Source organism: Ursus maritimus, unplaced genomic scaffold (assembly GCF_017311325.1).
Source record: "Ursus maritimus isolate PB19 unplaced genomic scaffold, ASM1731132v1 scaffold_11, whole genome shotgun sequence".
Lineage (NCBI taxonomy): Eukaryota > Metazoa > Chordata > Mammalia > Carnivora > Ursidae > Ursus > Ursus maritimus.
Window position 1 is genome coordinate 3,003,827 of NW_024423453.1, and position 16,308 is coordinate 3,020,134.

Sequence of the window (16,308 nt, forward strand, 5' to 3'; positions counted from 1 at the left end):
AAGGAACAGAAAGAAAATAAAACTCATCTAAAGTGGAGTGACAGAGGGAGAGAGATAGGAGACAGGTCAAGAAGGTAAGCAGGGTCCAGATCACGTTGATTTAGAGACTGTTCTGAGGTAACGGGAGACTGGGTATTTGTAGCAGAGGAACATGTGACATTTCTCTTTTTTCTAAATGTACAAGAAAAAAAGCCTAACCACAATAAAAAATAGATATAGATAGATGATAGATGATAGACAGATATAGCAATGGATGCTCAAATCACAAGAGAGAGGTGGGAATCAAAAAGAGTTAGAGGTTAGAGAACTCCAGCCCCACTTAGCTCTAGTCAAACACTGATGCCAGAAATGCAGGCCCAGCATTTTCCTATAGTTCATGCTGTTCCGTTTTGTTTTGTTTTTCAGGAGACTCTAGAAATCCAGATTTTCATGTAAGAACTTTCCATTTTTTCAATGTTAGTGAATAATACAAATTCTCCTAAAATTAGGATACAAGCCATCACATTAAATTTCAGTGTTCAGTAGACAACACTAAACACGTATGGAAGCCAAAGGCCTGGACTTGATAATTTGCCATCTTTATGATGTTACATCTTGACTTTCAGAGACTGTGAAGGACAACAGTGAAAAGGAAAAGCAGATTAACATTTATACCTAGGTCAGGTATCAGTCAGGGTCCTGGCAGGAAACAGATGGCAGACAGAGACAGGTTACTGGGGAGAGATCGATGATGGTGTAGGCAGTGTTCAGGAAAAGCAACAACGGGTGTTGATGCACTCAGGGCTGGGATCAATGGGAGTCAGCATTTCTAGGCCTGAAGGAGTCATCCGTGAAACCTGGACAGGAGTCAGAAAAAGGGGCTCATCCCCATTATGGCTTTGGTGGAGGAATATAGCCACTACCAGACTCTGCCATATCAAGGGAAGAGCCAAGAACCCTGTATTCTCACTATCAGATCCTCTTCAAGTGTCTTCCTTAGCCAAACCCAGCAAGGAGTTACAGATTTAGGGATCTTCCTCACGCAGTTGATATCAGTCAGACTCCTGGGACACAAGAGGGCAAAGGAAAATCATCGGGTACCTTTTGTTTTTAAAGTGATTTAAAATATATTACAACTAATAATTATATCAATCCAATAAGCAATGAAGATCTTTCCAACTTAGGACATTTTTATGGAAACCATTTACAAACTAAAAGTTGTGGGTTTTTTTTTTTAAAGATGTATTTATTTTTTAAAATGTATTTATTTATTTATTTTGGGAAAGTTCACATGGGGGAGGGCAGAGGGAGAGAATCTTCAAGCAGACTCTCTGTTGAGCAGGGCTGGATCTCACGACCCTCAGACCATGACCTGAGCCAAAATCAAGAGTCAGATGTTTGAGCCACCCAGGCGCCCCTGTGGCTTTCTTTTTTAAACAGCGAATTATGGTCGTTATACAAAGTCTTCTCTTACCTCACTCTGATATAGTATTTATTTGTAAACTTTATAAACTGTTATATACATACAAGCTGTTCTTGTTAGCATTGTCCAAAATACTAACTGGGCAAGTTGTCCCCTGGGAAGAAATCAGTAAGGAGAAATATTTGCTGGAGAGCGATGTGTTTTTAGCCCGAACTCCAGCACTAACGACTGTGTTTTCAGGGAAATAAAGGAATTGCTTTCGGAAGTACTCAGTAAATCTTGAAGAAAGGGTTACGAAAGCTAGACTAGCCTCAGCTCTGACGCTCATGAGCGCTGGGTCAGTAAGCCGGCCACAGGATCCCCGTGATCACGGGAGGGGCGGGTGGTTCTTCCCGACGGAGCCGGCATAAGCTAATCAATACGAGCGCCGCCTCCCGCCTCACAGGGAGTCAGGGTCTCAAATGCCGACTCCAGCCCTCTTGGCTGGAGAGGGGTTGCTTGGAAGAATGACTTGAGATGAAGTAGAGGCACCGCGAAGCCAGCACCTGGTCCACCGTAAACACTCAAGAGAGACAAGAGTTGTAAGGAATAAAGTGTCACACTTCATGGCATTCTGAAGCAACGTAAATGTGCCAATTATTATCATTACTATTGTCTATATCCTATAGGAGAGTCCCTATGAACATTCTTCTTTGCCAATGGATGATGAGATAAGAGCTATGTTCTTGGTAGATGGCCTGAAGAATACGAGAGGGACGTTGAACTAGCATAATATTCTGTTTGGATAGTCCCTAAGCCATCGGCTTTTCTGTGAAGCTCCCATCCCTAACAGCCAGTTTTCACCCAGTGAATCCTTCTCTTAATGCTTCTCAGCCATCAGAAAGGATGAGGTCTTACCGTTTACATCAACATGGATGGAACTGGAGGGTATTATGCTGAGTGAAATAAGCCAATCAGAGAAAGACAATTATCATATGGTTTCACTCATATATGAAATATAAGAAACAGCGCAAAGGATCATGGAGGAAGGGAGGGAAACTGAATGGGAAGAAATCAGAGAGGGGGACAAACCATGAAAGACTTTTAACTACAGGAAATAAACTGAGGGGTGCTGGAGGGGAGGTGGGTGGGGATATGGGGTAACTGGCTGATGGGCTGAAGGAGGCATGTGATGTGATCAGCACTGGGTGTTATATGCGACGGATGAATTATTGAACACTCCGTCTGAAATTAATGATGTGCTATATGTTGGCTAATTGAATTTAAGTTAAAAAATAAAATGAATAAAAGCTTCCTTTGACTTATTTCAAGGCTACCAAAACAAAAGTTTCTTCAAAGAAAGTTCATTCTCCTGCTCCCTGAACATTTTCTTGAATTGTCTCTGCCTGTCCTTTTCCCAGATGGTCAACCTCTTCAATCTATTGCCCTCCTAATACTAGCAGGTTCTTCTTGAGATTGTTCTTCCCTGTTTAATAAGAGATGCCCGTTCTCTTCCGAAGCTCTAAAACTGTTTTTGAGCAACTTCACACTCATTAAAGAAATAAATCCTAACTACTTCTAAGCTGTATTTACTGCTTTTATTTTAAGGGAAGTTTTCCTTAGCCTCCTCACATTTCTCCACAGCTAAGAATGATTTTTAAAAGTTCCAAACGGAAGCCAAATGGTGTACTGGGGAGTGTACTCTCCATAGAGAATTCAAGGTCCCTTGATACACGTAAAAATGAGTTTTGCTGTGTATTCCTCTCAGGCATTGTAAAAGGTAGCATCGCTATATTTGGATCTTGGAAAGTTATAAGATGTGGATGTGTGTTAAATAGTTTGAACGTTACTGTGAAATTTCCACAGAGATTGCTTGGTTTTCCTGTTCTCTACTAAGCTTTAAGTCTGGCATGCAATCGGAGAAAGAATGAACGGGCATTGCAACAGACAAGAGCATAGTGGTAAGGAGAGGTCGGCAAGGTAGGAAAAGAAATGGAGGATAAAATGATCTCAATTTCATAGTCTGCCTGAAAAGCTTAAGTGGGACTTAGAGTATTTTATATGCATTAGCTGATCTGATGTTCTCCATCTGTTACTAGCCCCTGGAGGCTGACTGGCCATTAAACACAGAATGATGACTGGTGTAGCAGGTGCAGTGAAGTGGGAAGGTGTGGAGCAAATAAAACAAGTCCATGGCATCTATAAGAAATGTTGACCCCCAGGAAATTTTAAAAGGTTGCGCACTGTGGTATTCATGACGTATGTGTGAGAGGTATGATGGCAAGTGTATTTCTCATGAAAGTACTTCAATTACTTGCATATTGTTATTTCTTTAGAATTCCCAGGTCCTACACTATACAATTACTTAAGACTCAAAGAGAACTATGACTTGCTTTGACAAATTACCTTTTACTGCAACTCATTGGCCCAAAGTCAATGGGAGTGTTGCCTGGGCTACACCCTTTGCTTAAATAATTTTCTAACCCTACTGTTGTGAGTCAGCCATTCTCTTCCCGTAAGTTTTCCTTGACACTGTTGACATCTGTATCAAATAGTAGTTTCTTATTAGCACCTTTTAGGATTTCTGGCATTCCACATGATGCATCTCTCTCCTACATTCTAGCTTAAAACTCTCTCTGCTCAGTCTCTGTGCTCTGGCCCCTGTTTATTTTCTGTGCTGTCTTCCTGCCACTTTCTCATTCTTGTTTGTCTGCAACTGCTTTTCTTAGTGCATCCGACAAGTTCTCTATTTTTGTTGACTCAGTCTCTCCTTTATATGATTTTTTTCTCAAGCTCTCAAGATAGCTGGTGAGAAAATTGCAAAGGGCAACTTTCTAAAGAGTTTTCAACTTTCATTTCAACATGTGAAGGCAATGCTTCCTTTAGATATTAAATACAAAGGTGCTGTACAAGGAAGAGGTTTTTTTTAACTTTTTCTTTCTTACCAACAATTTCTCAATGATCTTCATCCTTGGGCTAGGCTAGAGAGGCTCTGCCGTTCACACAACCTGCATCCAGTCCAACAGCAAACCCAGTTGGCTCTACCTCCAACATACCCTAAATCCAACCGTCTCTCATGACTTCCACCTTACCTCTCAAATCTAAGCCACCAGTTTTCTTGCCTGGATGCCCTCATCTCTTCTCTACACGGAAGTCTGTGTGACCTTTGAAAACCTGTTAGCTCATGCTACTCCTCTGCTCGAAAGTTCTCGCAGGCTCCATCTCTCTTTCAAAATAAAAGTACTTAGGAAAGTCAGTAAGGCTCTACACAATCTGACCCGACGCCTTCTCTGACCTCATCTTCCATCTCTCTCCCCTTACCCATCACATCCGAGACTCCCGCTCAACTTCTTCCCAATGTCAAATGTTTTCCCTTGTTCTTCTTCCTGTGCTGCTGTTTCTCCAGACATTCCCATTCCCAGCCCCTCACTTCACCCAGGTTCCTACTCATATTTTCCTCCTCTAAGAGATCTCCCCTAGCCACAGAATCTGTTTCTTTACCCTGCTTCAATTTTCTTCATAGGGTTCATCCTCTGTCTCCTAGAGTATTAATATAATTTTTATTTAATTATTTTCTGCCTCCCAGCTTTGCCCTAAAAGATAACTGGAATGTGAAAACAATGAAAGGATGAACTTTTTTGGTTTGGTTGTCTGCTTCTAGCCACTGTGCCTACAAAGCCGCCCGGCATGTAGAAGGCATTCTCGGTGAATATGTGTTGAGTGAAGGAAGGTAAGTTGAGAGTGTCTGCTGTGCCTCGGGGCACCATTTGCGAAAATAATTTTCAGGAGTGTCAATATCAGTTTTATTTCAGGAATGTTGATGCGCCTCTACAGCTGGAATAAGTGCACGGATGGGAAAATAAGTAATGCGTGAAGCAGTGGGAGCTGCCGTTACGCACACCCCTGAAATAGATCAACTTACAAGACACTATGGAGGCCGTGTCACCAGACCCAACGTATTCTCAAGCCCTGGTGACACTTTGAATATGTTAGGTGTGTAAAAAAGAAGCCCCAATGAGGCTAACCTAATGGCGAGTTTCTAAATTTGACCAGTTGTGCAGGAAAGCAGTAATGCCTCAAATACCACTCAGTCTCTAAAAGTAGATGGAATACACAGGTGGATTCTCCTCCCATCCTGCCATTTAGTAAAACATAGGGCTGTATCTAAAACTTGGTGGGATGTCTTTCCCATGTAAGTTTAAGTACATAGGTCGTGGGTTCCAAAACTGATTTGGATTAGCTGACATTTTTAACAAAGCAAAAACAAAGAAATTCCTTTTTTTTTTCCACGTATCTTCTTTCACTCAGATTCCAAGCATGTTTGCTATGGTTTTTGACAACACCACGTCCTAGATTTGTTAACAGTGTATTGCCTGGTATATCTGTTCTAAGAGCCGGAGATTGCCTTATTTTCTAAATGTGGTGACATCTTTGACTTAGTCATATGTATCCAAAAATTAATTGGACATTATTAAAAAATTAAGTCTCCCGGAGGCGACTGGTTGGCTTAGTCAGTTGACTCTTGATTCAGGTCAACGTCTGAGGGTCCTGGAATCTAGCCTGAGGTGGGCTTGGCGCTCAGCAGGGAGTCTGTTTCTCCCTCTGCCCCTCCCCCCACTCATGCTAGCACGCTGTCTCTCTCTCTCTCTCTCCTTCTTCCTCTCAAATAAATAAAAAGTTTAAGTCTCTCATTCCAGTGAGATACTGTTCTGGCCATAGCTGCTGAAAGAGTCCCACTCTACACAAGCATCAATAACCCCCCCAGCTAAGACAGAGCAGAATACGACCCGGATGAGGAAGGAAAACTTAGGCATTAACTTGAAGATTTTGAATTTCAGTTTCTCTGGGCTCCTTATTCTAAAGAGGAAGATAACAAATATAGACTTTCGATTCTTTGGGCTTCAACTTATTTTGATTTTAACATGCAAGAGGATTTAAATTTCATGCATTAATTTCTTTAGGGATTTCTTATTGGAACAGGATTTATATTCAAAAGTCTTTGGGTTATTGGAACTTTATGATTGCAGTGCTTTTTTACTTTTTTATTATCAGATACCCAATGTGTCATTTAATCTCACTGCAGAACCACTGATAGATTGTGGTGGATAGTCTGACGGACATAACTTGAGATGCTAAGAAGAATGAGGAGTTATTTTCCAACCCTGAGTATAGTGTGGTCTTGGAGTCAATTGAATTAATGAATTATTTTCATCCATCTTGCCATCTTCTGAGGATAAAAATCTAAACTTTCCATCCCTGGTCCTGGGAGTATCCACAAAGGAGTGACTGACATTGGGGGGAAGACCTCACCAGGCGCTGCTTTAGTAGATGGCTGATCTACGGTGTTATGTTCACCATAGACAAATGGCTATGTCCAATGTGTTAAGAATATAAAGATCTGGGGAAGGATGGAGGGGAGGGGTTTATTCTTTTCCAGTTCTTAACATCAGTTGAATGTGAAGAGTATAATAATCTTTGTCTCTATCCCTCACTCACTCCTTTCATGTGCTGTGAATTATCCAATTTTGTAGAATTTCAAATGAGATTCTTGAAGGAGAAATGCATAATTCTGTTCCTTCCCCACCCCTCTTTGCCACAAATTGCCAGAAGAAAGTCACTCTGTTCTGCCCATTCATGCAGTAAATTTTACAGGGAAGCTCCCACAGATAGAAATGATATTGTCTGGTGTTGTCTGAGAATGGAACTTTCTAGTATCTTGCTCTGGAACCTGGCTCTTTCTAGTATCCTCAGGCCTGCACTACACACCATACTCTCCCGATAACTTTATCAGCCTAGGGTAATCTGTCATTTGCTTTTCTTTCTTAACTCTTTTTCTCAAATGGCCTGAATTCGGGGCGTGGAGAAAAGTGTAATTGATTGCTTCCCCCCTCAAATCCTAGGGCTGTGATAAGACATTGTATTTCTTGGCTAAAAGGGAAGTCAAGACAATTTGTCAGTTTTCAGAGCATCTCCCTGAGCTCGGTGGAAAAGAAAAATATCACCCATTTGACTGTTATAGTCTAAAAATACACTGTAGCTAGGAAATACAAATGTTCTCAATTTGAGGAAATGGATAACTGTTTAAGAATAACTTTAAGTGACTAATTAGAATAATGTGGGAGTTATTTCAGCAATGCTTGAGGTATCTTCAACTCTGACCTCTAGCTACGGGACTGTTTCAGCTTCATTATGCTGCCATTGCTACACTCAATCCATTCCACTGTCACAGAATGTTTATCGCCCACATTTCCACCCCATTAACGTCTCCAATACAACATGGGCTTCTACAACCACTCCCAGTCTCAAAATTGGTGAGTTCTGTTTATCAAACACTCCTGACATCTCTGGGTTTAGGAAGCAAAGACTTTCCCAGGACGTGGCTTTGAGTTCACTCAGGGCCAGGTAACCCAGTCGTATCCATATAGGGATAAAGATGGTTTGTAGCTGCTTTGTGCCACTGGGGAATGAACCCATATGCTTAGCATGGTGGCATCTCTATTTGGGGAAATTTTAATCGGATAGAAGATTATAGGAAATAGGCCAGGTGGCTTCAAGTGTTTTGAAGTTTTGTGGAGAGCCCTTGTTCCAAGATGTTCCAGAACACAAAGTAAGAATAAATGGGTAGCATGCACAAGCTGGGATATTTTAGTTTAATGAAAAAATAACTTTCTAACAATTACATCTGTCCTGCCGTGAATAAGCTGCCTTTAGTAATAGTAAAGTGCCTTGGATCATCTCATGGTGATGTCATCCAAAGGATTCCTACCCCAAGTGTCAAATCAGATCGTCCATTTGAACTCTGAGAATCTGTGATTCTGTGAAAGTTTTTCTCACAAGCAAAACACAAGGAAATTTGAATTCCATTTTTGAAGGAGAAAAATTTAATATATTTTATCTTATTATACATTTTCCCTAAATTACAAAGTCAATAGCTGCAAATATATTCTGCTACAAAGCTTTCTGTAAGAAATATCTCTATAAGAAAATACATCTCATTAACATTTCCTGTAAATAAATTACTTCAAATAATAATTTTGGGATGTACATAAGGGAAATAATGCAAAAACCAGATTGTAAATGTGATTGCTACATAGGAAATGTTTGACTGAAATGTTCCATGTTCATGTTGCCAAGCTTATAGAAACCTGTTTGCACAGACTTTGGTTCTTGGATAGATTAGCTTATAATTTTTGTTTTAGCAGACATGTGGAAAAATGTAAATCTTAATCACCCTAGTAAAGCGTATGGGAAGCTGAGATTCTTAATAGACATGCAGGCTCAGGTTCAATTTCTACTGGGAAAACTTGAATTTGAAACTGCAGAAGGGGTTTAAGTAAAAGAAAATTAAGGAGTGACTTGCAGTCTATAAAAGAAAAGGTCAAAAGTAACAGCTATAAGATAACTTTTTTGCTTTATGCTCTAGACATAAATATTTAGAACTGAGTACAGTAAAAAAAAAAGTAATAAAATGGTTTCAAAGAATTTGGAAACTGTGGTTTCTATAGGTTAGCAATATGTAGATTTTACAAGTTATTCCATTTCTATTTTTTACTTTCAATGGCTGCAGAAAACAGAAACAATATCTTTGGCAAGAAACAGCTGTTGCAGAGAGATTGGTACAGAACTTTCAGACGGTGCCGTCGGCAAGCTGGGAGTTTGTGGAGGACAACGGAACCTTACTGTATGCCACCTGCCTCGAGAGTGCATTTCATGAGACCGCCTCATGTTATTTTAGGGCCTCAAAAATGTAAAATAAATATTTTGAGGTCAACTAGTGACCTACACAGAACTCATCTGCACAGTAAATATTGTGATAGCAAATCCCATGGAAAACTTCCATTTAGGTTGTGCTGCCTTGGGCTTCCAATGGGAATAGTCAGTTTGTGCTTCAGACATACGATCGACATGGTGCCAAAACCTGGGCACTGGATGAAGTTTTGTCCCTTTGTGTCCCTCAGTGCAGCACAAATGCAGATCAAGTCTCTGTGCTCAGCTTTTCCTGGCTGTGCTGCTGTGTCTGTAAAGAATAAATGTGTTTGCCAATCTAATTCTGTCGAACACGGGGAATGCCCAAGCTTCAACAAGTAACAGTCTATTAGCGCTGATGCTGTATCTTGGACACCTTAAAAATTTTTGCAGTCTGTGAAATTCTGCTCTGTACTATTCACAAGGAATTGGGATAGTTTGGAAAATAAAATATATTCAAGGTAGGAATCACATACAATCAAGAAAAGGTGCAATGCCATTCTAGAATGTAAATGGACAGTTTTTGTCTTATACTGGTCCTGGGGAATTACTGTGAAAATACATTTTCAAAAAATGTAAATAAACAGTTTAAAGCAAAACAAGTTTGTTTTTTTCCTAAAGGCGTTCAGAGGAGACTTGCAATTATTTTGAACATATTTGGAAAACACTGACTGCTTTTTTTCTTGTCTACCAAGGCCTTTCATTGAGCCATAGCAGTAGTGCTGCAAACCCAAAGGTGATTCTGTGTGGCGAATTAATTATGTGCCATGCTTTCATTTCCTATGTAACAACTCATTTTATGTTAGAGCCTGTTGTATGCCAAGGGACTATTGTGTTCAAGTATAACCTTGAGTGAGAACCATGGTTTTCAGGTAATTTCTACAGGCAATCACCAATCCGAAGGAAACTGATCGTCCAGCACAACCTAAACTCTTGGGAAGTCACATGGTATTCGTCAGGAATTTTCACTGTGTGGTTTTGTCAGTAATGGCATTTTCACAAATGTGCACATTATTTACATGAACGAGCTGCATCATGGAAATGCATCGGTTGTACTACACATGTTACCTCTTTCTAATCTGCTTATTCTCTTTCCCTTTTTCTCTCTCTGTGATCTCTATATGCTTACAACATTCCTTATTTTAGCCATTCTTCTGAGCTCCAAATCGTCTTTTCCACCATGCTGTAATGCATTAAATACACAGATGCACAGTCTGCTAGTGATGGGCTTCCTCGGAGGAGATCATATTTTCTGACACACGTGGAGTCTGGCTTTGGAGGAATAGGTGGCATCTTTCCACACTTTGCACGACAGGCCCTTCGCACAGTCACACCGCTGGAAAATTTCCAGCCCGTGAGAGCCCTTCTTGCGCTGTTTGGTACAGACTTCCCCCTGATGGAGCACTGGCTTGCAGATTTTGGTCCAGAAGTGGCGAGCACAGCAAAACCCTTCGATGCAGTCTGCTGATCGCAGGCAGGGGTCTCCTTCATGCCCTGTGGAGATGGTGACCAAATGACATTACCATGACACTTTAGAAAAAAATCCTACTTTGCACACAGACGCACATACAGTACTTTTACTTGGACCGTCTTCCACGAAGTTATCACGTACGATGGAAAGTCTTGGATGCCTATCGATCGGCTCTCCCTCTAATCACGTCAGGCAATTATCGTCTCTTTTGACTATTCGCTGAGTATCAAGTCTTACGAAGAGCTAGGACTGCGCTCCATCTTGTCTTTATTTTGGCACGGTGTGCTCTTAGATATTTCTCTGATCATTTGTTCTTTTAATGAGGTGAGTGAAAAATAAGTAAATAAAGAGAATTGCTTTCAAAGTAATTAATTTGATACGTTCTTGGGAGGCGTAAATAAACTCTGACTCGAGGAGAAAGCTGAAATTCTCAGGGACTCTTAAACCCCTGCGTCAGTGTCTAGCCAGGAATACAGAAACTTAAGACCGAAGATGTTTAATGCCGAGAACGAGGCACGCAGGCGGTGGCAGGGCTAAGAAGGGCCAGAGGATGGTAAAGCAGCAGAGCAGGAGGCCGCTACCACTTTAGGCTGGAGGCCCCAGAGGAGAAGGTCATGTCAGAATCCGGGGCTGGAATTGCTAGCTGGGGCTGGAATCCCAACAGGCCCACCTGACAGGGAGCCTAGGACGTACAGTCTCTAAGGAGCTGTGATTCAGAACAGAGTAGAGAAAGGGCAGACAGCCCCAGGGTCAACCAAGAACCCATCATTAAAAACATGTGGAAGAACAAATCTGGATATTTAATTCAGAAAAAAGTGACTAAGTCAGCAAAAGAGCAAACACACATCACAGCTGGGTTGATGTGTAACCTATATAAAGAAAGGTCAATAAACTTCTCTGCATTTTTGCCAGAATGTAAATATCCAGGCTTTTTAGACCGGATGACCTGTCACTCCTCACTTCTGCTGTCACAAAAGCAGACATAAGTAGTGCCTACACGAATAGGCCACCCTGTGTTCCAGTAAAACATTATTTTGCAAAATCAGGCAGTAGGACAGGCCATAATGTGCCAATCCTGAGGTAAGGGGTGACCCGTCATCCCAGATGTAACCAGTCCCTGTGTGATACGGACATGCCCCACTAGGCATTGTCATAAGAGTGCTTCCTAGTTGCCATCAGAAAATTACACATAAAACTGTATAAAAATATGAGTAAATTTGAAACTGTACTGTGACATAGCTAGCTATTGGGTAGGGAGGGATACTCACGTAATGACAAATGCATGTGAATTTGATAGAATAGAAATAGGAGATTGGGTAAAGACATAGGTCTTCAGGGAGCATAGATAGGGGACAATTGAAGAGGAACTGTCAATCTTTTTAGTGCCATCCATGTCAACATGAATATTCCAGGTCAGACTAATAGGTCAGTCAGATATTCCATAGGATACCAGCTCTGCAGAACATGAAAATGTGGGGAAATGTTTTTGTGGTCAAGAAATATGGGGACCTACAGTGTTTAAAAAACTTAACCAGTTTTCCTCATTGCTGGGCTTCTCAGAGCCCTCAATATACCAATTATATAAAGTTCCCAAAGTGGGAGAGGCATTATTACAGCACACTTTTATTCACAGGATGTCTTAAAGAGTAACGCTCCACAGAACACGCTTGAAAGAAGCCTCCTTTAAAGATGGACGTGTTTCATGCCTTCAACATTTTACTGTTAGTAATAAAGTTCAATAATTTCATGCTTTTAAATTTTACTGTTAGTGATTAGGCTTCCCAAATATTTTGATATGGGTAAGGGGATTTTATGACCATATATAATCCTAGTAGAAACCAATTATTTTTGATAAGTTGGTCTATGAATAGCATATTGTGTGGTTGTTTAGTGAAATAAAATTTCTGTAAAGGGGAGAAAAAGATTCAAAAGCTTAGGGATTTAATCATATGACTATAAACATTTAAAGGCAGCACCGTTTAGAAAATAGCATGATTGTTCAGGGGTGCTGCAATTCTCACAATACATATTTCCTAACAATTTAAGATCTCTTAGAAATCTCCAGCATCCTCAAAATTAAGAATTAATAAATTCAGTTAAAATCTTGCCAACAAAGTATCTTCTCTGTATTTTTTCTAAAACCAATGCAATGAATTCTCAATATTTTAATTTTTCTTCTTTTAAAACAAGAAAAAGTAAGCAAAGAACTACAGACCGCCTACCTTTTATATGTGACATCTTAGTGTGCGGTCTTCCTAGATTCTGCCATCCCAGGTCGTGGTTTGAGTAGTGGCCATGGCTTCGATCTCTGTGTCGAGTGCCGTCCAGAGCTGGGATGTGGGGGGTTAAGATGCTCTCAGTGACAGGGATGCAGATGCCTGGAGATGGCAAGTAAGTGGTTAGACTTATCCGATTCTGTAAAGTGTGATTCTTATCCAAGTATCGTGCCGATGTGAGGTGTGAGGCTATCTCCTACCTATCATCTATCATCATCTGTTTTTCCTCTATTCATTCAACCATTCATTTATTTACATAAATAATATTCAACGATATGACTTAATATTAAATAGAATTAAATAGTTTGGCCTAAGTCAGGCTTCCTTAATTTGAATCTCGTCTCTCTCAAGACCAAGTAACCATGGGCAAAAATAGGAATAAAAACATTTCATCAAGTTGTGAACACATGTGAAATGTTTAGAATAGTGACTTAGTAAGTATTAAATTAGTGTTAGCTATTCCTACTTTTAAAACGTCTGCCCAGACATCCATCTTCAGGATCCAGGTTCCTATTTTCAATCAACAATATAACCCCAGTCTACATCGTAAACATCTCTAATGGTATGAGGCCTTCTTCCGTTCACCTGTCCCAGGTACTTCTGATAAGACTCTGCCTAGGGGTTGGGAGCATGTATACGGATAGGAGCCTGATTATCTTGTTTTATATGAGTAAGTTTATGTTTCAGATCACCTTCTGTAATTATTTAATGGTTTTTTCTTGTGTTGTCAGTGATTCTTCATTTCATCATTAGTGCTGAATTGTCTGGCGATAAATTCACTGAGATTGGGTGAAGTCATGCTTATGGATAGGCTGGGGAATAGACTCCTGGGTCTCCGTTTGGAGGAACCAATCACTCCCTCACTCTGAGTGTGGTGCAGGGTGGGGCCTTTCAAAGAAGACACCCTGAATATAAGAATCGAGGCATGAAACTGGGAGAGGGACTCACCTCCGTATTCCCAAACCGCAGCAGGTGCCTTGTTTGGTCTTCTGCATGTATCACTTATGTGTTTACAGCTATGCATATACAACGCTTCGGTACGGCAAATCCTAGATTGCCATAGAACATAAAGGATAGAAATAGAGGCCGGAGCCCAGGAAAACTAGGATTTGGGAGGTAATCCACGTAATCGTGCACATAGCTAAACCACGATCCAATCCCTGCCAGTTTTGAAAGGTTCCTTGCGTTTCAGAGGTCTGGCTAAGGAGGAGGTCGTCGAATTTGCTAGACACACGTCCTACATTAACACGAAGGAGGCCCGTCACACCGAACTAGAGCTCACCATTATTGCAGCGGGTACCCGGACAGCACATGCCGTCTCTGTGGCAGCGCTTCTTTTTCCTCCGGCACACCGTGCAGGCCGATGAGCCCTGGTGGGGGCTGTGGCAATACCTCCCAACTTCACACTCCTTGTCACTGCTGCAAGGGTAGGCCTGCCAAAAAGCACACCACCACCGAACAGAAGGCCGATTAGACTGCACACGCATGAAAAGTTACCGCGGCAAATCACGATGGGCAATCAATCACAGCAGGTTTCTCGTCAAAGGAGATACACCAGTGAAATCGTGTTCTGGGCGCAGATCCTACATAGTGACGCTTCCTTCATCAAGGACCCTATAAATACCGATTGTTGATGGGGACAGAGGTAAAGTTGATGCTGTTCCTGTAGTTTTGTTGACACAACTTTGGAGATGGGATTCACATTTTGTGTGGCTCAGTAGAACTCTTAAAGGTACATTTGGGGGCTCAGAAATAGTTGTAATTGTTATACCGTCACTGATTTACCGTGTAAATGAAACAGTCAGCCTCGCTATTCGGTTTTTCATCTACTAAACTGGAGGAGACGAAGTTTAAACAAAACAACAAAGGGCTGTGCTAGAAGCTAAAACATACCTCCTGCCCAGTTAGGGAGCAAATACAGTGAGCGACTCCCCACAATTCTTGCCCTTGAGGAGCACAGCAGAGAACCACTTCCAGAACCGTTAGAGGTTCTGAGCTGTTTGGCACAAAGAAATCAAGGAGCAGCGTCCTCATTCCAAACTCAGGCGGTGAGCAGCCATGGGTTCTAAGCGGTCTAAGCGAAATGCTCAACTCCGATTACATCCTGTTCTCAGCAAACAGAGAGGCAGGCTATTTACATACAAATATGGCCCTAGGGGCTACGGCGCCTTCGATTTATACAGAAAGGACCTGATGGTCTCCATTTCTCACTGCGGGAGGCTACTTAATCAGGGCCCTAGATGATCTCCCAAAATAAAAATACATTCTCCTGTTATGTACTCCTTGCCTCTTGGAAATTTTTAGGACACTTAGAACATCCGTGTTTGCACAGAGTTGAGAAACTGAACGGCCACACCACACATTAAACTTCCTCATATTTTGAAGCATGTAGACAGGGAAATTTATTTATTAGTTGTTTTTCTTTTCTTTTTGCAGTTCTTTCCTGTTTTCAGAGTAATGCATGGGTTTTTATTTTAATTAAAAAATACAAAAGTAAGAAGAAGCTACGTGGTTGTTTTTAAGCACGCATAAATGGTCTGAATGTAAACCTATGGGTCAAGTTTCTGTGACTCTCCAGTCATTAGTGGGATTTGAGTGCTTTGCTTATGAACTGAGGTCTGGTGGCGTAGGTCTGCGTGCACGCTCTGTTTTCCCTTCTCTTTCTTTCTCCCGCTCTTACACTGTCTTCCCCCCACCCCACGCCCTCGCCCTTCTGCTACGTGTGGCTACATTCAGTGTCCCCATATTTTCTGTTTAGATCTGATCCTGTTCAGTTCGACAGAGGAAATAAATGAGGAGCCGACAATGTGAGGCTGAAAACTACATATTGTGTGGGGAAAAAACACACTTTCAGCATCATTACAATAGGAAAATCATGAATTTTGAGTAGCAAGTGCTTTTGAAGGATTGCATAGTGGCCATGTCTGATGCCTACATTATAATCGGAGCCAGATAAAGCTATAAAATGAATTTGCATATTATCGTCCCATTCTGGATCTCCATCATTAGACTTAAGACAGAATCTGAATGAGGCTACATTCAGAGTATTAGGCCATTTTTCAAGAGTCCAAGACTGATGAAAACAAAACAAATGTCACTTCCCGCCTTGCCACACTCTTTCCCCCAAGCACTTTACTCCCTTCACATTTAAACCCATTAATTTTAATTGAAATACAATTCACATGTTTCTGATGCATTTACATTTATTTCATCAAATTGTTTTGCAAGAAACATTTGATGTCTTACAAGTTTTTTTTTCTTCCTCAAAAATAGGACATGTTCTTTCAATGGAAATACTTGTTCTAGCTAAAACGTCACGTGCAATGTGCAACACAAACAACAAATCTTCAAGGGATTCTGAATATAGAATAACACTTGATTCCATTCCTTAAAAAAACGCAATAGTCTATAAGGTAAAAAACAAGCTGTTTGCT

The 16,308-nt window shown here is 41.0% G+C and overlaps 1 protein-coding gene across 1 annotated transcript in view; it reads right to left on the reverse strand.

The window, feature by feature from the left end:
- Window positions 1-8,245: 8,245 nt before the first annotated feature.
- Window positions 8,246-16,308, reverse strand: part of DKK2 (dickkopf WNT signaling pathway inhibitor 2) — a 96,138-nt gene continuing 88,075 nt past the window's right edge. The window contains exons 2-4 of the mRNA XM_008689401.2: window positions 14,157-14,307; window positions 12,821-12,976; window positions 8,246-10,621 (exon numbers count right to left, since the gene is read on the reverse strand). Coding sequence (XP_008687623.1) covers window positions 10,371-10,621; window positions 12,821-12,976; window positions 14,157-14,307 — 558 coding nt within the window. The 3' untranslated portion in view covers window positions 8,246-10,370. The remainder of the gene's footprint in view (window positions 10,622-12,820; window positions 12,977-14,156; window positions 14,308-16,308) is intronic.